The sequence below is a fragment of the Tachyglossus aculeatus genome, chromosome 8 (assembly GCF_015852505.1).
Source record: "Tachyglossus aculeatus isolate mTacAcu1 chromosome 8, mTacAcu1.pri, whole genome shotgun sequence".
In the NCBI taxonomy this organism is placed as follows: Eukaryota; Metazoa; Chordata; class Mammalia; order Monotremata; family Tachyglossidae; genus Tachyglossus; species Tachyglossus aculeatus.
In genome coordinates, this window is record NC_052073.1 from 39,039,030 (window position 1) to 39,059,746 (window position 20,717).

At 52.5% G+C, this 20,717-nt stretch overlaps 1 protein-coding gene across 1 annotated transcript in view; it reads left to right on the forward strand.

The window, feature by feature from the left end:
• The window catches only part of SOGA1 (suppressor of glucose, autophagy associated 1), an 82,067-nt gene that overhangs the window by 40,576 nt on the left and 20,774 nt on the right, over positions 1–20,717 (forward strand). Inside the window, 6 exon segments of the mRNA XM_038750157.1 lie at positions 978–1,136; positions 11,703–11,765; positions 13,609–14,703; positions 16,273–16,425; positions 19,214–19,339; positions 19,729–19,968. Coding sequence (XP_038606085.1) covers positions 978–1,136; positions 11,703–11,765; positions 13,609–14,703; positions 16,273–16,425; positions 19,214–19,339; positions 19,729–19,968 — 1,836 coding nt within the window.

Genomic DNA, 20,717 nt, shown 5'->3' on the forward strand with positions numbered 1-20,717 from the left:
TTACTGTGTGCAGAGCACTGGACTAAGCGCTTGGGAAGTACAAGTTGGCAACATATAGAGACAGTCCCTACCCAGCAGTGGGCTCACAGTCTAAAAGTGACTTTTAACTTCTCTGGGCCTCAGTTACCTCATCTGTCAAATGGGGATGAAGACTGTGAGCCCCCCGTGGGACAACCCGATCACCTTGTAACCTCCCCAGCGCTTAGAACAGTGCTCTGCCCACAGTAAGCGCTCCATAAATACGGTTGAATGAATGAAATTATCTATTCTATTTATTTATCCTATTTATCTATTCTATTTATTTATCTATTCTATTTATTTATCTATTCTATTTATCTATCTATTCTATTTATCTATCTATTCTATTTATCTATCTATTCTATTTATTTATCTATTCTATTTATCTATCTATTCTATTTATTTATCTATTCTATTTATTTTCTTTTGTTAGTATGTTTGGTTTTGTTCTCTGTCTCCCCCTTTGAGACTGTGAGCCCACTGTTGGGTAGGGACCGTCTCTATGTGTTGCCAATTTGTACTTCCCAAGCGCTGAGTCCAGTGCTCTGCACACAGTAAGCGCTCACTAAATACGATTGATTGATTGCTTTGCACATAGTAAGCACTTAAATACCATCATTCTTCTTATTATTATTACGTGGTGGAGCTGGGATGAGAACCCAGGTTACTGCACCCAGTAAGCGCTCAATAAATCCGATTGACGATGGTGATGATGAATGAATCATCATCATCGTCATCAATCGGATTTATTGAGCGCTTACTAGGTGCAGAGCACTGTACTAAGCGCTTGGGAAGTACAAATTGGCAACATATAGAGACAGTGAATGACGGTACAACAATAAACGGATAGATTCCCTGCCCGCGAGGGGCCATCAGTACAGTTCCACGTCAAGCCGAGCTCGCCCCCCGACCCCTCCGTCCGAGCCCCAACCCCGCTAAGCGCCCTCCCCGCCCCGCAGGTGTCCAAGGACATCTCCGTGCGACTCCACCACGAACTGGAGGCCGTGGAGAAGCAGCGGGCCAAGCTGGAGGAGGAGAACGAGGCCCTGCACCAGAGACTCGTCGAGACCCAGTTGGCCAAACAAGTGCTCCACAACGAACTGGAGAAACTGCGAGAGGTGGGTCGGCCCCGGGGGGCCGCGGGGTCCTTGGCGGCGGTGGGCAAGAGAAACCACCGGGGCTTTCCTTCCGTCCGGGGAAGGGACCTCGAGCCGGCCGAACCCTCGGTGGCGGTTATCGTTCATTCGGTCGTATTTATTTTATTTGATTTTATTTTTTAATGGCATTTATTAAGCGCTGACTATGTGCCAAGCACTGTTCTAAGCGCTGGGGAGGTTACAAGGTAATCAGGTTGCCTCACAGGGGGCTCCCGGTCTTTTAGACTGTGAGCCCAATGTTGAGTAGGGACTGTCTCTATATGTTGCCAATTTGTACTTCCCAAGCGCTTAGTACAGTGCTCTGCACACCGTAAGCGCTCAATGAATATGACTGATTGATTCATTCATTCATTCAATCGTATTTATTGAGCGCTTACTGCGTGCAGAGCACTGGACTAAGTGCTTGGGAAGTCCAAGTTGGTTCCAGATGAGGCCCAGAGAATAATAATAATAATGATGATGATGGCATTTATTAAGCGCTGACTATGTGCCAAGCACTGTTCTAAGCGCTGGGGAGGTTACAAGGTGATCAGGTTGCCCCACGGGGGGCTCCCGGTCTTCATTCATTCATTCATTCAGTCGTATTTATTGAGCGCTTACTGTGTGCAGAGCACTGGACTAAGTGCTTGGAAAGTCCAAGTTGGTTCCAGATGAGGCCCAGAGAATAATAATAATAATGATGATGATGGCATTTATTAAGCGCTGACTATGTGCCAAGCACTGTTCTAAGCGCTGGGGAGGTTACAAGGTGATCAGGTTGCCCCACGGGGGGCTCCCGATCTTCATTCTTTCATTCATTCAGTCGTATTTATTGAGTGCTTACTGTGTGCAGAGCACTGGACTAAGTGCTTGGGAAGTCCAAGTTGGTTCCAGATGAGGCCCAGAGAATAATAATAATAATGATGATGATGGCATTTATTAAGCGCTGACTATGTGCCAAGCACTGTTCTAAGCGCTGGGGAGGTTACGAGGTGATCAGGTTGCCTCACGGGGGGCTCCCGGTCTTTTAGACTGTGAGCCCATTGTTGGGTAGGGACTGTCTCTATATGTTGCCAGTTTGTACTTCCCAAGCGCTTAGTACAGTGCTCTGCACACCGTAAGCGCTCAATGAATATGACTGATTGATTCATTCATTCATTCATTCAATCGTATTTATTGAGCGCTTACTGTGTGCAGAGCACTGGACTAAGTGCTTGGGAAGTCCAAGTTGGTTCCAGATGAGGCCCAGAGAATAATAATAATAATGATGATGATGGCATTTATTAAGCGCTGACTATGTGCCAAGCACTGTTCTAAGCGCTGGGGAGGTTACAAGGTGATCAGGTTGCTCCACGGGGGGCTCCCGATCTTCATTCATTCATTCATTCAATCATATTTATTGAGCGCTTACTGTGTGCAGAGCACTGGACTAAGTGCTTGGGAAGTCCAAGTTGGTTCCAGATGAGGCCCAGAGAATAATAATAATAATGATGATGATGGCATTTATTAAGCGCTTACTATGTGCCAAGCCCTATTCTAAGCGCTGGGGAGGTTACGAGGTGATCAGGCTGCCTCACAGGGGGCTCCCGGTCTTTTAGACTGTGAGCCCATTGTTGGGTAGGGACTGTCTCTATATGTTGCCAATTTGTACTTCCCAAGCGCTTAGTACAGTGCTCTGCACACCGTAAGCGCTCAATGAATATGACTGATTGATTGATTCATTCATTCATTCAATCGTATTTATTGAGCGCTTACTGTGTGCAGAGCACTGGACTAAGTGCTTGGGAAGTACAAGTTGGTTCCAGATGAGGCCCAGAGAATAATAATAATAATGATGATGATGGCATTTATTAAGCGCTTACTATGTGCCAAGCCCTGTTCTAAGCGCTGGGGAGGTTACGAGGTGATCAGGTTGCCCCACGGGGGGCTCCCGGTCTTCATTCATTCATTCATTCAATCGTATTTGTTGAGCGCTTACTGTGTGCAGAGCACTGGACTAAGTGCTTGGGAAGTCCAAGTTGGTTCCAGATGAGGCCCAGAGAATAATAATAATAATGATGATGATGGCATTTATTAAGCGCTTACTATGTACCAAGCACTGTTCTAAGCGCTGGGGAGGTTGCAAGGTGATCAGGTTGCCCCACGGGGGGCTCCCGGTCTTCATTCATTCATTCATTCAATCATATTTATTGAGCGCTTACTGTGTGCAGAGCACTGGACTAAGTGCTTGGGAAGTCCAAGTTGGTTCCAGATGAGGCCCAGAGAATAATAATAATAATGATGATGATGGCATTTATTAAGCGCTTACTATGTGCCAAGCCCTGTTCTAAGCGCTGGGGAGGTTACGAGGTGATCAGGTTGCCCCACGGGGGGCTCACGGTCTTCATTCATTCATTCAATCGTATTTATTGAGCGCTTACTGTGTGCAGAGCACTGGACTAAGTGCTTGGGTAGTACAGGTTGGTTCCAGATGAGGCCCAGAGAATAATAATAATAATGATGATGATGGCATTTATTAAGCGCTTACTATGTGCCAAGCCCTGTTCTAAGCGCTGGGGAGGTTACGAGGTGATCAGGTTGCCCCACAGGGGGCTCACGGTCTTCATTCATTCATTCATTCAATTGTATTTATTGAGCGCTTACTGTGTGCAGAGCACTGGACTAAGTGCTTGGGTAGTACAAGTTGGTTCCAGATGAGGCCCAGAGAATAATAATAATAATGATGATGATGGCATTTATTAAGCGCTGACTATGTGCCAAGCACTGTTCTAAGCGCTGGGGAGGTTACGAGGTGATCAGGTTGCCTCACGGGGGGCTCCCGGTCTTTTAGACTGTGAGCCCAATGTTGGGTAGGGACTGTCTCTATATGTCGCCAATTTGTACTTCCCAAGTGCTTAGTACAGTGCTCTGCACATAGTAAGGGCTCAATAAATATGACTGATTGATTGATTCATTCATTCAATCGTATTTATTGAGCACTTACTGTGTGCAGAGCACTGGACTAAGTGCTTGGGAAGGACAAGTTGGTTCCAGATGAGGCCCAGAGAATAATAATAATAATGATGATGATGGCATTTATTAAGCGCTTACTATGTGCCAAGCACTGTTCTAAGCGCTGGGGAGGTTAGAAGGTGAGCAGGTTGCCCCACGGGGGGCTCCCGGTCTTCATTCTTTCATTCATTCAATCGTATTTATTGAGCGCTTACTGTGTGCAGAGCACTGGACTAAGTGCTTGGGAAGTACTAGTTGGTTCCAGATGAGGCCCAGAGAATAATAATAATAATGATGATGATGGCATTTATTAAGCGCTTACTATGTGCCAAGCACTGTCCTAAGCGCTGGGGAGGTTACGAGGTGATCAGGTTGCCCCACGGGGGGCTCACGGTCTTCATTCATTCATTCAATCATATTTATTGAGCGCTTACTGTGTGCAGAGCACTGGACTAAGTGCTTGGGCAGTACTAGTTGGTTCCAGATGAGGCCCAGAGAATAATAATAATAATGATGATGATGGCATTTATTAAGCGCTGACTATGTGCCAAGCACTGTTCTAAGCGCTGGGGAGGTTACGAGGTGATCAGGTTGCCTCACAGGGGGCTCCCGGTCTTTTAGACTGTGAGCCCATTGTTGAGTAGGGACTGTCTCTATATGTTGCCAGTTTGTACTTCCCAAGCGCTTAGTCCAGTGCTCTGCACACCGTAAGCGCTCAATGAATATGACTGATTGATTGATTCATTCATTCATTCAATCGTATTTATTGAGCGCTTACTGTGTGCAGAGCACTGGACTAAGTGCTTGGGAAGTCCAAGTTGGTTCCAGATGAGGCCCAGAGAATAATAATAATAATGATGATGATGGCATTTATTAAGTGCTTACTATGTGCAAGGCACTGTTCTAAGCGCTGGGGAGGTTACGAGGTGATCAGGTTGCCCCACGGGGGGCTCACCGTCTTCATCCCCATTTTCCAAATGAGGCCCAGAGAATAATAATAATGATGATGATGGCATTTATTAAGCGCTTACTATGTACTGTACTATGGGGAAGCAGTGTGGCTCATTGGAAAGAGCCCGGGCTTTGGAGTCAGAGGTCATGGGTTCGAGTACCGACTCCGCCACATGGCCGCTGTGTGACCTTGGGCAAGTCACTTAACTTCTCTGAGCCTCAGTTCCCTCATCTGTAAAATGGGGATTAAGACTGTGAGCCCCACGTGGGACAACTTGATCACCTTGTATCCCCCCCCAGCACTTAGAACAGTGCTCTGCACTTAGTAAGCACTTAACAAATGCCATGATTATTATTATTATTATTATGTGCCAAGCACTGTTCTAAGTGTTGGGGAGGTTAGAAGGTGATCCGGTTGTCCCACGGGGGGCTCACGGTCTTCATCCCCATTTTACAGATGAGGTCACTGAGGCCCAGAGAAGTGAAGTAATAATAATAATAGTGATGGCATTTATTAAGCACTTACTATGTGCAAAGCACTGTTCTAAGCGCTGGGGAGGTTACAAGGTGATCAGGTTGCCCCACGGGGGGCTCACAGTCTTCATCCCCATTTTACAGATGGGGTCACTGAGGCCCAGAGAAATGAAGTAATAATAATAATAGTAATGGCATTTATTAAGCACTTACTATGTGCAAAGCACTGTTCTAAGCTCTGGGGAGGTTACAAGGTGATCAGGTTGTCCCACGGATGGCTCACGGTCTTCACCCCCATTTTACAGATGAGGTCACTGAGGCCCAGAGAAGTGAAGTAATAATAATAATAATAGTGGTGGCATTTATTACGTGCTTACTATGTGCCAAGCACTGTTCTAAGCACTGGGGAGGTTACAAGGTGATCAGGTTGTCCCATGGGGGGCTCACAGTCTTAATCCCCATTTTACAGATGAGGTAACTGAGGCCCAGAGGAGTTAAGTGACTTGCCCAAAGTCACACAGCTGACAATTGGCAGAGCCGGGATTTGAACCCGTGAACTCTGACTCCAAAGCCCGGGCTCTTTCCACTGAGCCACGCTGCTTCTCCACACTGCTCTTATTGAGCGCTTACTGTGTGCAGAGCACTGTATTGAGCGCTTGGAAAGTCCAGTTTGGCACCAGATAGAGACGGTCCCTACCCAACAACGGGCTCACGGTCTAGAAGGGGAAGACAGACAACACAGCACGTTCCCTGCCCACAACGAGGTGGCCGACTAGGCGGAGAGGCGGGCGTAAGAGAAATTACGGATGTACGAAGCAGCATTCATTCATTCATGCAGTCGTATTTATTGAACGCTTACTGTGTGCAGAGCACTGTACTAAGCAAGCAGAGGATCAAACTGTGGGCCGAGGAGCTCTGAGGGTGGGGTGAGTATCAGAGAGCTTATTGAGTGTGAGTTTTTAGACTGTGAGCCCACTGTTGGGTAGGGACTGTCTCTATACGTTGCCAACTTGGACTTCCCAAGCGCTTAGTACAGTGCTTTGCACACAGTAAGCGCTCAGTAAATACGATTGATTGATTGAGTTTGGACTGAAGTGTAGAGGCGACACGGAAGGGTAGCCGGGGAAGGCTTCCTGGAGGAGATGTGATTTCTGGAGGGCTTCAGAGATGGGGAGAGCGGTAGAGAGATTCATCCATTCATTCAATCGAGAGCTTACTGTGTGCAGTGCACTGTACTAAGCGCTTGGGAAGTCCAAGTTGGCAACATATAGAGACGGTCCCTACCCAACAGCGGGCTCACAGTCTAGAAGAGATGGGGCCGGGCTTCCCATTTCACCTCCTCGGGGGTCCAGACAGGTCATTTATTCATTCATTCATATTTATTGAGCACTCACTGTGTGCAGAGCACTGTACTAAGTGCTTGGGAAGTACAGATCGGCAACACGTAGAGACGGTCCCTACCCAACAGCGGGCTTACAGTCTAGAAGGGGGAGACGGACAACAAAACAAAACACGTAGACGAGTGTCAGTAGTCTAGAAGGGGGAGACAGACAACAAAGCAAAACACGTAGACGAGTGTCAATACCATCCGAATAAATAGAATTATAGCTATCTACACATCGTTAATAATAATTATAATGGCATTTATTAAGTGCCTACTATGTGCAAGGCACTGTTCTAAGCGCTGGGGGTATATGAGGTGATCAGGTTATCCCACGTGGGGCTCACAATCTTCATCCCCGTTTTATAGATGAGGTAACTGAGGCCCAGAGAAGTTAGGTGACTTGTCCAAAGTCACACAGCCGATAAAATAAATAGAGTAATAAATATGTACAAAGATACGCAAGCGCTGTGGGGAGAGGAAGGGGGTAGAGCAGAGGGAGGTCAGCGCAGAACGGGGTGTCCGGAGGCGAGGGCTGGGGCGAGCAGTCCGACCCTCCGCGGTGTGGGGGATTTTGGGAAGGAGCAAGCCAGGGATTTCTGCTTCCTGACCCGTCTTCCCGCGCCGGAGGTCAGGAGACCCTTTGCCCAGGAGGTCAGGGGCGGCCCCGCCTCCGCCGGACCCTCAGAGGCCACGGGCCCGAGCCGCCGTCCTCCCGCCCCGACGGATTCTTGGGCGGCCGGAGTGGGAGTGTCGGCCGGGCGGGGCCCGGGGAAGATACCCCAAGTATGCCAGCTGCTTCTCCTCCGCCCCTGGCCGCCCGCCGGAGGCCACGTCCCCATCCCCTGTTACCCAGCCCGTTCGGGCCGTTCCAGCTGGATTCTGCGCCTTCCGAAAACGCCCAGGGCCCAGAAACTCCTATCAGGCAGAAACTCGTATCAGGAAGAAACTCCTCACCCTGGGCTTCAAGGCTGTCCATCCATCCCCTCGCCCCCTCCTACCTCCCCTCCCTTCTGTCCTTCTCCAGCCCAGCCCGCACCCTCCACTCCTCCGCCGCTAATCTCCTCACCGTACCTCGTTCTCGCCTGTCCCGCCATCGACCCCCGGCCCCCGTCCTCCCCCAGGCCTGGAATGCCCCCAATCCCTCTGCCCATCCACCAAGCTCGCTCTCTTCCTCCCTTCAAGGCCCTGCTGAGAGCTCACCTCCTCCAGGAGGCCTTCCCAGACTGAGCCCCTTCCTTCCTCTCCCCCTCGTCCCCCTCTCCATCCCCCCCATCTTACCTCCTTCCCTTCCCCACAGCACCTGTATATATGTTTGTACATATTTATTACTCTATTTATTTATTTATTTTACTTGTACATATCTATTCTGTTTATTTTGTTTTGGTAGTATGTTTGGTTTTGTTCTCTGTCTCCCCCTTTTAGACTGTGAGCCCACTGTTGGGTAGGGACTGTCCTATATGTTGCCAATTTGTACTTCCCAAGCACTTAGTACAGTGCTCTGCACATAGTAAGCGCTCAATAAATACAATTGATGATGATGATGATGATGATGAGCGAGGCCGGGAGGAGGGAGACGCGGAAAGGGCTGTCCCATCCGTGGCCGCCTGTCAGGAGCCGAGCAGAGAGTAGGAAGGAGGAGCGAAGGAAGAGAGGGGACGCAGCGCCCGGCACAGGGGCGGCGGGCACCCATGGGCGCTTATCATCATCATCAGTCGTATTTATTTAGCGCTTACTGTGTGCAGAGAACTGTACTAAGTGCTTGGGAAGTCCAAGTTGGCAACACATAGGGACAGTCCCTACCCAACAGTGGGCTCACAGTCTAAAAGGGGGAGACAAAACCAAACATACTACAAAATAAAATAGAATAGATATGTACAAGTAAAATAAATAGAGTAATAAATATGTACAAACATATATACAGGTGCTGTGGGGAAGGGAAGGAGGTAAGATGGGGGAATGGAGAGGGGGACGAGGGGGAGAGGAAGGAGGGCTCAGTCTGGGAAGGCCTCCTGGAGGAGGTGAGCTCTCGGTAGGGCCTTGAAGGGAGGAAGAGAGCTTATGGCCCAGCCTCTACCAGCGCCGCGGGGGTGGTGAGCAGAGAGCTCTGCCCGCTTCCTTCCTGGGACCCCCAAGCCGGGCTTGCCCTCCCAAGGAAGTGGTTGGAGCCTGCCTTTCATTCATTCATTCATTCATTCAATCGTATTTATTGAGCGCTTACTGTGTGCAGAGCACTGTACTAAGCGCTTGGGAAGTACAAGTTGGCAACATATAGAGACGGTCCCTACCCAACAGTGGGCTCACAGTCTAGAAGGGGAATACAGAGTCAGAGACAGAGACAGGGAGCAAAACATATTAACAAATCATATTAACAGAATAAAATAAATAGAATAAATATGTACAAGTAAAATAGAGTAATAAATCCGTACAAACATATATAGACATATACAGGTGCTGTGGGGAAGGGAAGGAGGTAAGGTGGAAGGGGATGGGGAGGAGGGGGAGAGGAAGGAGGGGGCTGAGTGTGGGAAGGCCTCCTGGAGGAGGTGAGCTCTCAGTAGGGCCTTGAAGGGAGGAAGAGAGCGAGCTTGGCGGATGGGCAGAGGGAGGCCATTCCAGGCCTGGGGGATGACGTGGGCCGGGCGAGAACGAGGCACGGTGAGGGAACCCGGACAGCGGGCAGGGCACGCCGGGCACGGCCAGGAACGGCGGGCGTGGCAGGATCCAGCTGCCCCTGGTTCATGGTTGGGATTTTCTGTCCCCCTTCCAGTAGCCTCCAAGGCATTATTCATTCAGTCAGTCAGTCGTATTTATTGAGTACTTGGTGTGTGCAAAGCACTGTACTTTCGTGGTCCGTCTCCCCCTTCTAGGCTGTGAGCCGGTTGTTGGGTAGGGACCGTGTCTATATGTTGCCAACTTATACTTCCCAAGCGCTTAGTCCAGTGCTCTGCACACAGTAAGCACTCAATAAATATGAATGAATGAATACTGAGCACTCGGGAGAGGACAATAAACAGGCACAGTCCCTGCCCGCAGGGAGCTTGCAGTTTAGAGTTGTGGTCAGCCCTCCTGACGTCAGAGCTGTTCATTTGATTCTCCTCCACGATGGACCAGCTGGCCAGCTTGCCAAGGTTCTGTTTTTTTGTTTTTTATACTATTAAGTGCTTAGTACAGTGCTCTGCACACAGTAAGTGCTCAATAAATACGATTGAATGAATGAATGAATGAATGAATGAATGCCAGGCACTATACTAAGCTCTGGGGTAGATACGACCTAATCAAGGTTGGACACCGTCTCGGTCCCACGTGGGGCTCACAGTTGAATCCCCATTTTACAGATGAGGGAACTGAGGCCCAGAGATGTGAAGTAACTTGCCCATGGACACACAGCAGACCGAGCGCTTAAGCAGCGTGGCTCAGTGGAAGGAGCCTGGGCTTGGGAGTCGGAGGTCATGGGGAGGTTCTAATTCCAGGTCCGCCACTTTATAATAATAATAATGATGGCATTTATTAAGCGCTTACCATATGCAAAGCACTGTTCTAAGCCCCGGGGAGGTTACAAGGTGATCAGGTTGTCCCACGGGGGGGCTCACAGTCTTCATCCCCATTTTACAGATGGGGTCACTGAGGCACAGAGAAGTGCAGCGACTCGCCCAAAGTCGCACAGCTGACCATTGGCGGAGCCAGGATTTGAACCCATGACCTCTGACTCCAAAGCCCGGGCTCTTTCCACTGAGCCACGCTGCTTCTCTGACACTTGTCAGCTGTTTGACTTTGGGCAAGTCACTTAACTTCTCTGTGCCTCAGTTCCCTCATCTGGAAAATGGGGTTGAAGACTGTGAAGCCCCACTGGGACAACCAGATTACCTTGTATCTACCAGCGCTTGGAAGAGAGCTTGGCACTTAGTAAGCGCTTAACAAATACCATCATTGCTATCATTATTATTCTTAGTACAGCGTTTAGTACAGTGCTCTGCACACAGTAAGCGCTCAATAAATACGATTGATGATGATTCTTTGGGCTTTAGTTATCTCATCTGTAAACTGGGAATAAAGACCGTGAGCCCCATGTGGGACAGGAACTGCGACCGACCTAATCAGGTCGTACCGTATCCCGGCGATTAGTACAGCGCTTAGCACGTAGTAAGCACTTAATGAGACCCGCGAGTCCCCTTTTAGACTGTGAACCCACTGTTGGGTAGGGACTGTCTCTATGTGTTGCCAATTTGTACTTCCCAAGCGCTTAGTACAGTGCTGTGCACATAGTAAGTGCTCAATAAATACGATTGATTGATTGATTGATTGAGTCTTCGAGGTCAGAGATGATGTCTGCCGACCGTCTTCTCCTCAGCGTTCAGTCCAGGGCCGTGCGTGCGTAGGCATTGGGCGGATACCCCCGATTGCCTGCTTGTGTTCCGGGCGCGTAGTAAGCGCTCAATAAATGAGAAGCGGCGTGGCTCAGTGGAACGAGCACAGGCTTGGGAGTCAGAGGACGCGAGTTCTAATCCAGGCTCCGCTGTTTGTCTGCCGTGTGACTTTGGTCAAGCCACTTCACCTCTCCGTGCCTCAGTGACCTCATCTGTCGAATGGGGATGAAGACGGTGAGCCCCAAGACGGGGAACCTGATTACCTTGTATCCCCCCCCGGGGGTTAGAACAGTGCTTGGTACATAGTAAGCGCTTCATTATCATTATTATTATTATTATTATTATTAATAAATACCAGTGATTGATTGAGTGGCCTCCCTACAGCTCTCACTGAAGAAACGAGGCACGCGTTCTCTGGGGAAGGCCGAGAAGAAGTCGTCGATCCAGGTGCTGGGCCCCGGGGGGGCGGGCGATTCTCCGGGGAAGAGGAGGCGGACCGCTCGGTCTCCGGGCCGCCCCTTCCACGGACCCCCCGAGGAAGGGCGTTACAGAACAGAGGTTCATTCGGTGGTATTTACTGAGTGCTCAAAGTGCGCAAAGCTCTGCCCTGAGCACTTGGGAGAGCCCAACAGACCCATGAACAGACACACTCCCTGGCCACGCCGGGCTGACGGGCTGGAGACGAGCTTCCGCTTCTGCCGAGAAGCGAAGAGGGGCGGCGGGACCTCCCGGGTGGTCATTCATTCATTCATTCAATGGTATTTATTGAGCGCTTACTGCGTGCAGAGCACTGGACTAAGCGCTTGGGACGTACAAGTTGGCAACATATAGAGACGGTCCCTACCCAACAGTGGGCTCGCAGTCTAAAAGACTATAAAGTTCATATTTATGGAGCGCTTACTGTGTGCAGAGCACTGGACTGAGCGCTTGGGAAGTACAAATTGGCAACATATAGAGACAGTCCCTACCCAACAGTGGGCTCACAGTCTAAAAGACTATAAAGTTCATATTTATGGAGCGCTTACTGTGTGCAGAGCACTGGACTAAGCGCTCGGGAAGGACAAGTTGGCAACATATAGAGACGGTCCCTACCCAACAGTGGGCTCACGTCTAGAAGCCGACTATATATGTTACCAACAGTGCTCTGCACACAGTAAGCGCTCAATAAATACGATTGATGATAAATACGATTGATGATGATGACTGCCCCGGCTCATGGTTGGGATTTTCTGTCCCCCTTCCAGTAGCCTCCAAGGCATCATTCAGTCAGTCAGTCAGTCGTATTTATCGAGCACTTAGTGTGTGCAAAGCACTGCACTTTCGTTGTCCGTCTCCCCCTTCTAGACTGTGAGCCCGTTGTTGGGCAGGGACCGTGTCTATATGTTGCCAACTTATTCTTCCCGAGTGCTTAGTCCAGTGCTCTGCACACAGTAAGCGCTCCATAAATATGAACTTTATAGTCTTTTAGACTGTGAGCCCACTGTTGGGTAGGGACCGTCTCTATATGTTGCCAGTTTGTACTTCCCAAGCGCTCAGTCCAGTGCTCTGCACACAGTAAGCGCTCCATAAATATGAACTTTATAGTCTTTTAGACTGTGAGCCCACTGTTGGGTAGGGACCGTCTCTATATGTTGCCAGTTTGTACTTCCCAAGCGCTCAGTCCAGTGCTCTGCACTCAGTAAGCGCTCCATAAATATGAACTTTATAGTCTTTTAGACTGTGAGCCCACTGTTGGGTAGGGACCGTCTCTATATGTTGCCAGTTTGTACTTCCCAAGCGCTCAGTCCAGTGCTCTGCACACAGTAAGCGCTCCATAAATATGAACTTTATAGTCTTTTAGACTGTGAGCCCACTGTTGGGTAGGGACTGTCTCTATATGTTGCCAGTTTGTACTTCCCAAGCGCTCAGTCCAGTGCTCTGCACACAGTAAGCGCTCCATAAATATGAACTTTATAGTCTTTTAGACTGTGAACCCACTGTTGGGTAGGGACTGTCTCTATATGTTGCCAGTTTGTACTTCCCAAGCGCTCAGTCCAGTGCTCTGCACTCAGTAAGCGCTCCATAAATATGAACTTTATAGTCTTTTAGACTGTGAGCCCACTGTTGGGTAGGGACCGTCTCTATATGTTGCCAGTTTGTACTTCCCAAGCGCTCAGTCCAGTGCTCTGCACACAGTAAGGGCTCAATAAATACGATTGATGATGATGATGAACGAGTGAGTACTAAGCGCTTTGGAGAGGACAGTAAGAGTGGTCCCACCTCACTCACCCGCCCCCGTTGCGGCTGGCAGGAGGACAGCGCGGACCTGCGTTGCCAGCTGCACTTCGCCAAGGAGGAGTCGGCCCTGATGTGCCGCAAGGTGACCACCCTGGCCCGGGAGAACGACAGCATGCGCGAGGAGCTGCTGCAGTACCGCTCGCTGCACGGGGAGCTGGCCGGCCCCCTGACGGCCCGGGAGCTGGCCGAGGCCCCCCACGCCCGGGCCGCCGAGCTCAAGGCCCACCTGCAGCTGGTGGAGGAGGAGGCCACGCGGCTCAGCCGACGCGTGGTGGAGCTGGAGGTGGAGACCCGCGGGCTCCGGGCCGAGGCGGACGAGCTGCGGGCCGGCCGCGGGGACGAGGACCGCGACGGCGGGGGCGAGCCCGGGGGCCCGGCGGCCGGGGGGGAGTCGGGCGAGAGCGCGGCCGAGCTGAGGCGTCACCTGCAGTTCGTCGAGGAGGAGGCCGGCCTCCTGCGCCGCTCCCTGGCCGAGCTGGAGGGCCAGAACCAGGGCCTCGCCCGCGAGCTGGGCCGCTACCGGGCCGAGCGCCGGCCGGGGGACGAGGGGCCCCCGGGGGCCGAGGCCTGGCGGGAGGAGCTGGCCGCCGCCCGGGCGCAGGTGAGCGAGCTGAGCGGCAAGGTGAAGAAGCTGCAGTACGAGAACCGCGTGCTGCTCTCCAACCTGCAGCGCTGCGACCTGGCCTCCGGCTGCCCGGCCGCCCGCCCCGCCCTGGAGACCGACGCCGAGGCCGGGGACTCGGCCCAGTGCGTGCCCGCCCCGCCTTGGGCCCCGGGGCCCGGCGGGGACGGCGCCGCGGACCCCCGCCTCGCCCGGCTCCTGAAGGCCCGGGGGCTGGACGGGCTGCCCGGGGTCCGCGAGCAGGCCGCCTCGGTGGGCCGGGCCATCGACGGGCTGATGGCGGGCGCGGGCGAGCCGGACAACGGCGAGGCCCCCGGGGCCGGCGAGCCGGGCGGCGTCCCCCTGGGCCGGCTGGGTGCCCTGCGGCGGGAGCTGGACGCCCTCGTGCGCAGGGTGGACGGGCTCGCGGATGACCTGAAGGAGCAGCTGGAGGAGCCCTTCTCCGACGGGGCGCCGGGCGAGGACCCTCCGGGCAACGGCTTTCAGGTGAGGGTCCCCGACGCCTCCTCGCCCCCCGTCAGTCCGTCCGTCGTATTCGCTGAGCGTTTACTGCGGGCAGAGCCCTGTAACAACAATAATAATGGCATTTATTAAGCGCTTACTATGTGCAAAGCACTGTTCTAAGCACTGGGGAGGTTACAGAGTGAGCAGGTTGTCCCACGTGGGGCTCCCAGTCCTAATCCCCGTTTTCCAGAGGAGGTAACTGAGGCCCAGAGAAGTGGACTTGCCCAAAGTCACACAGCGGACAGTTGCACTAAGCGCTCGGGAAGTAGGGAAGCAGCGTGGCTCAGCGGAAAGAGCCCGGGCTTTGAAGTCAGAGGTCATCATCATCATCATCATCATCATCAATCGTATTTATTGAGCGCTTACTATGTGCAGAGCACTGTACTAAGCGCTTGGGAAGTACAAATTGGCAACATATAGAGACTGTCCCTACCCAACATTGGGCTCACAGCCTAAAAGGGGGAGACAGAGAACAAAACCAAACATACTAACAAAATTTAAAAAATAGAATAGATATGTACAAGTAAAATAAATAAATAAATAAATAGAGTAATATCCCGGCTCGGCCACTTGTCAGCTGTGTGACTTTGGGCCATGGCATTTATTAAGCGCTTACTATGTGCAAAGCAGTGTTCGAAGCGCTGGGGAGGTTACAAGGCGATCAGGTTGTCCCACGGGGGGCTCACAGTCTTCACCCCCATTTTCCATATGGGGTCACTGAGGCCCAGAGAAGTGAAGTGACTCGCCCAAAGTCACACAGCTGACAATTGGCGGAGCCGGAATTTGAACTCATGACCTCTGACTCCAAAGCCCGGGCTTTTTTCACTGAGCCACGCTGCTTCATTGTTCATTCCCCGCTGCAGGGGAAGCAGCGTGGCTCAGAGGAAAGAGCCCGGGCTTTGGAGTCAGAGGTCATGGGTTCAAATCCCGGCTCCACCACTTGTCAGCTGTGTGACTTTGGGCAAGTCACTTCACTGGGCCTCAGTGACCTCATCTGGAAAATGGGGATTAAGTCCGTGAGCCCCCCGTGGGACAACTTGATTATCTCGTATCTACCACAGTGCTTTGCACATAGTAAGCGCTTAATAAATGCTATCATAATTATTATTATTCATTAAATGAATGAATGAATGATAGGGATACTCTATTTGCCCAGGTCCTGGCCTGGTCCTGCCCTTTCCTTCTCTGCCGTCTTGCTGAGGGCTACAACTGGTGTTCGCCCCCTCATCCTCCCTCTTCCACTTTCTCCCGTTCTCCCGTTCGCCCTTCCCCGGACAATTCCTGACTTCTGTTTCCTCACAGTCCGTTTCCTTTGTTTTCCACCCTGTCCCTATGCCACAGAGATGAGGCTCTCTCCTCTTTTTCCCCCTCTCCCCCCCAGCCTCCTCCTCTCCCTCCTCCTGCTTCTCCTTCCCGTCCCCCTCTCCCTCCTCCTCCTCCCCATCGTCCTCCCAATGGTCCTGTAAGAGGGTTGGGGCTGGAGACCCATGTTTTTCCCTTCTGTTGGTCTCTTCCCCCTTGCCGGTCCCCGTTGGCCTCCGTCGGATGCAGCCGCCAGAGACCAGGTCTCCCCCGGCCTGGGGTCCGACCGGTTCCCGGAGTAGGGAGGGCTCCCACGGCTCCAGCGACGCGGACCCCAGGGCCGAACTCGCCCACGGGTGCAGGACTTGCCGAGCCGAGGATGGAGACAACTACGCCACCGAGGTGCGCCATGTCTGGGCCGGGCGGCCCGGGGATCGGGGGGAGCCAGGGTACCCCAGTAGCTCCTCTGTGTGCCCAGAATCCCCCGCCAACAGACACGCTGGCACAAACACGCCTCTCCACCCCATCAGGAATGCCCTCCCCCTTCATTTCCGACAGCGACTCTCCCCTCCTTCAAAGCCTTATCGAAGGCCCGCCTCCTCCAAGAGGCCTTCCCTGACTGCGCCCTCCTTTCCTCTCCTCCCACTCCCATCTGCCTCGCCCTGACTTACTCCCTGTATTCATTCCCCCCCTCCCAGCCCCACAGCACTTATGTCTACATCTGTTGTTTTATTTATCTGTATTAATGACTGTCTCCCGCTGTGGACTGTCAGCTCGCTGTGGGCAGGGAATGTGTCTGTTCTGTTGTTCTACTGTCCTCTCCCAAGTAATAATAATAATAATAATGATGGCATTGATTGATTCAAGGTCCAACTGAGAGCTCAGCTCCTCCAGGAGGCCTTCCCACACTGAGCCCCCTCCTTCCTCTCCCCTCCTCCCCATCTCCATCCCTCCCACCTTACCTCCTTCCCTTCCCCACAGCACCTGTATATATGTATATATGTTTATACGTATTTATTACTCTATTTATTTTACTTGTACATATCTATTCTGTTTATTTTATTTTGTTAATGTGTTTTGTTTTGTCGTCTGTCTCCCCCTTCTAGACTGTGAGCCCGCTGTTGGGTAGGGACCATCTCTATGTGTTGCCAACTTGTACTTCCCAAGCGCTTAGTACAGTGCTCTGCACACAGTAAGCGCTCAATAAATACGATTGATTGATTGATTTGTTAAGTGCTTACTATTTGGAAAGCACTGTTCTAAGCACTGGGTGGGGGGGATACAAGGTGATCAGGTTGTCCCACGTGGGGCTCACAGTCTTCATCCCCATTTTTCATTCATTCATTCATTCAATCGTATTTATTGTGTCTGTTTATTGTCCTCTCCCAAGTGCTCAGTATTCATTCATTCATATTGAGCGCTTACTCTGTGCAGAGCACTGTACTAAGCACTTGGGAAGTACAAGTTGGCAACACATAGAGACGGCCCTTACCCAACAACGGGCTCACAGTCTAGAAGATAACGATGGCATTTGCTAAGCGCTTACTGTGTGCAAAGCACTGTTCTAAGCGCTGGGCGGGTACAAGGTAATCAGGTTGACCCGCACAGGGGGCTCACAGTCTTCACCCCCATTTTCCAGAGTAGGGAACCGAGGCCCAGAGAAGTGAAGTGACTTGCCCAAAGTCACCCAGCTGACAAGTGGCGGAGGCCGGATTTGAGCGCTTACTGTGTGCAGAGCACTGTACTAGCGCTTAGAACAGTGCTTTGCACGTAGTAAGCGCTTAACAAATACCATCATTATTGTTATTACTAAGTGCTTGGGAAGTCCAAGTTGGCAACATATAGAGACTGAGGCTCAGAGAAGTTAAGTGGCTTGCCCAAGGTCACACAGCAGACATGTGGCGGAGCTGGGATTAGAACCCAGGACCTCTGACTCCCAAGCCCGGGCTCTTTCCACTGAGCCACGCTGCTTCTCTGCTTAGCCCAGTGCTCTGTGTCCAGTAAGTGCTCAATTAATACCCTTAACTGACTGACCGACACCCGCTCACCCTCAAATGTGTGAGATTTAGAAATTTAGATTTAGAGATTTAGAATTAATCAGAAATGTGGTCAGGTGAAGACCAGGGGCCCCGAGGGCGTTTTGAGCCGGACCCTGCGTGATCAGAGGGAAGCCCCCCTCAATCAGTCAATCAATCCGTGCTATGTACTGAGCGCTTACTGGGTGCTGAGCACTCTTAAAGGACAGTAAGGACCAGGCCAGGGGTGGCTAGGAGGGCCAGGGGTCTCCTTGAGCCCCCCAGCAAGGGCCGGGCTCCATCCCGGGCTTCTCTGGGCCTCAGTTACCTCATCTGTAAAATGGGGATTAAGACTGTGAGCCCCACATGGGACAACCTGATCACCCTGTATCCTCCCCAGCGCTTAGAACAGTGCTTTGCACATAGTAAGCGCTTAACAAATGCCAATTATTATTATTATTATCCGAGCTCCGATGGCCACAGGTCTTCCTGGGTGCCGGAGGGCTGAGGCTGGGATTGTCGCCGCAGGGATGGGAGGCCGGGGGTCGGGAGCCTGGCGTCCGGACCGTGGGCACCGCCTTGAATCGTGAGGGGTGGGAAGGGAGTGGGCAAGCAGGCTACTCCGTGCGGGTGTGAGTCCAGCGGCTACATTAGCGACGCCACAAAGACCGACTGTCTCCACAGCAAAGTGGGCCTTTTGTGTTAGAGCAAAACACATGTGCAAGCATGCATGTACACACACACGCAGAACTCTCTCTCCTCTCTTCACACACACACTCTCTCTCTGTTTCTCCCCTCCTGTGGAAAAATCAGTCTTTTTTGCAGGAACAATTGTGCATGGCTGGCAAACTCCAGATTTCAATCTGGAGATTTGGATCGGAAAAAACGTTCCCATTCCATCCCGGGGCCGGGGGCCTGGGTCGTGCTGCCCAGCGGCGGGGAAGGAGAGTGGAGGGAGGCCTGGAAGAGGGGGAGGACTAGAGGGAGGAGGTGGAGGAGGATTGAAGGGAGGAAGATGAGGAGGAGGAAGAGGGCTGGAGGGAGGAGGGCCAGAAAGGGTGACCCCACGGGTGGGCGACCCCAGTGTTGTCTGACTCCAGGCTCCCCCATCACGGGGCAGGGGCCGCGGCCCGGGGTCTGGGCGGTGACGTGGACCCCCCAAATTGGTCCCCCAGATCAGAGAGCTGCAGTTGGTGCTTTCGGAGGCCCACGAGAGCCTGCGGGGCCTCCAGGCCCAGCTCTCCCAGGAGCGCCAGCTGCGCAAGGAGGAGGCCGAACACTTCAACCAGAAAATCCTCCAGGTCAGAGGGCCGGGCTAACGTGCCCAAGCCGGGGACGGGGAGCCGGGGCGGCCACGGGGCGCTGAGGAAACAGAATCAGGCTGGGGGGCGGGCGTCACTGGATGGGGAAGCGGGGCAGGGTTAGTGGGAGCGGGATTGGGGCTCGGGGGGGATAAGGATAGAGCAGGATTCGGAATGGGGGGACGTGGGTGAGGCTAGTCAAAGAGAAGTGAGGGGTGAGGTGGGGGGCGAAAGAGCGGGGCTTGTCCGAGCAGGGCTGGGGGGTTGGCCGGAGGTGAGGCCCGGGAGGAGCAGAATCGGGGTGGAACGACGCTAACACGGGGCCGGAGTCGATCCGGCGGGGGGTCGCCGCCGACCGGGCATCCCTGCCCCCCGCTCTCCTCCCACAGCTGAAGGCTGAACGTCACAAGGCGGCCCTGCGGCGGGAGTTTGAGGAGCAGAGCCTAAGCCTGCAGCGGCGGCTGGAGCAGAAGTTCTGGAGCCAGGCCGAGAACCTACTGGCCGCCCACGAGACCCAGCAGTTCCGGCACGGCCTCCTCCTGCTCGCCCTCAAGCTCAAGGCCTTCCTCAAGCGCTGGAGGCAGGGCGATGCCCTGCACGGAGACGGAGACCCGGACGATTTGCTGGAGGTAGGCCCAGCCGCCGGCCCCCCACCCCCCCGGCGACCACCCCCTCTTCTGATAATAGTAATAATGATGATGGTATTTGTTAAGCGCTTACTATGCGCCAAGCACTGGGGTAATAATAATAATAATGATGATGGCATTTATTAAGCGCTTACTATGTGCAAAGCACCATTCTAAGCACTGGGGAGTCAGTTTGTCCCTCAGGGAGCTCACAGTCTTAATCCCCATTTGACAGACGAGGGAACTGAGGCCCAGAGAAGTGAAGTGACTTGCCCGAAGTCACACAGCTGACAAGTGGCGTAGCCAGGGTTTGAACCCATGACCTCTGACTCCAAAGCCCGGGCTCTTTCTACTGAGCCACGCTGCTTGATACAAGGTCATCAGGCTGTCCCACGTGGGGCTCACAGCCTTCACCCGCATTTTACGGAAGAGGGAACCGAGGCACAGAGAAGCCAAGTGACTTGCCCGAAGTGGCAGAGCCGGGATTAGAACCCACGACCTCTGACTCCCAAGCCCGGGCTCTTTCCACTAAGAGACCACCACTCTCCTGATCATCGTAATAACGATCATTTTGCCCGCAGTAAGCTCAATTAATAATGATAATTTAACCCACGACCTCTGACTCCCGAGCCCGGGCTCTTTCCACTAAGAGACCACCACTCCCCTGATCATCGTAATAACGACCATTTTGCCCGCAGTAAGCTCAATTAATAATGATAATTTAACCCACGACCTGTGACTCCCGAGCCTGG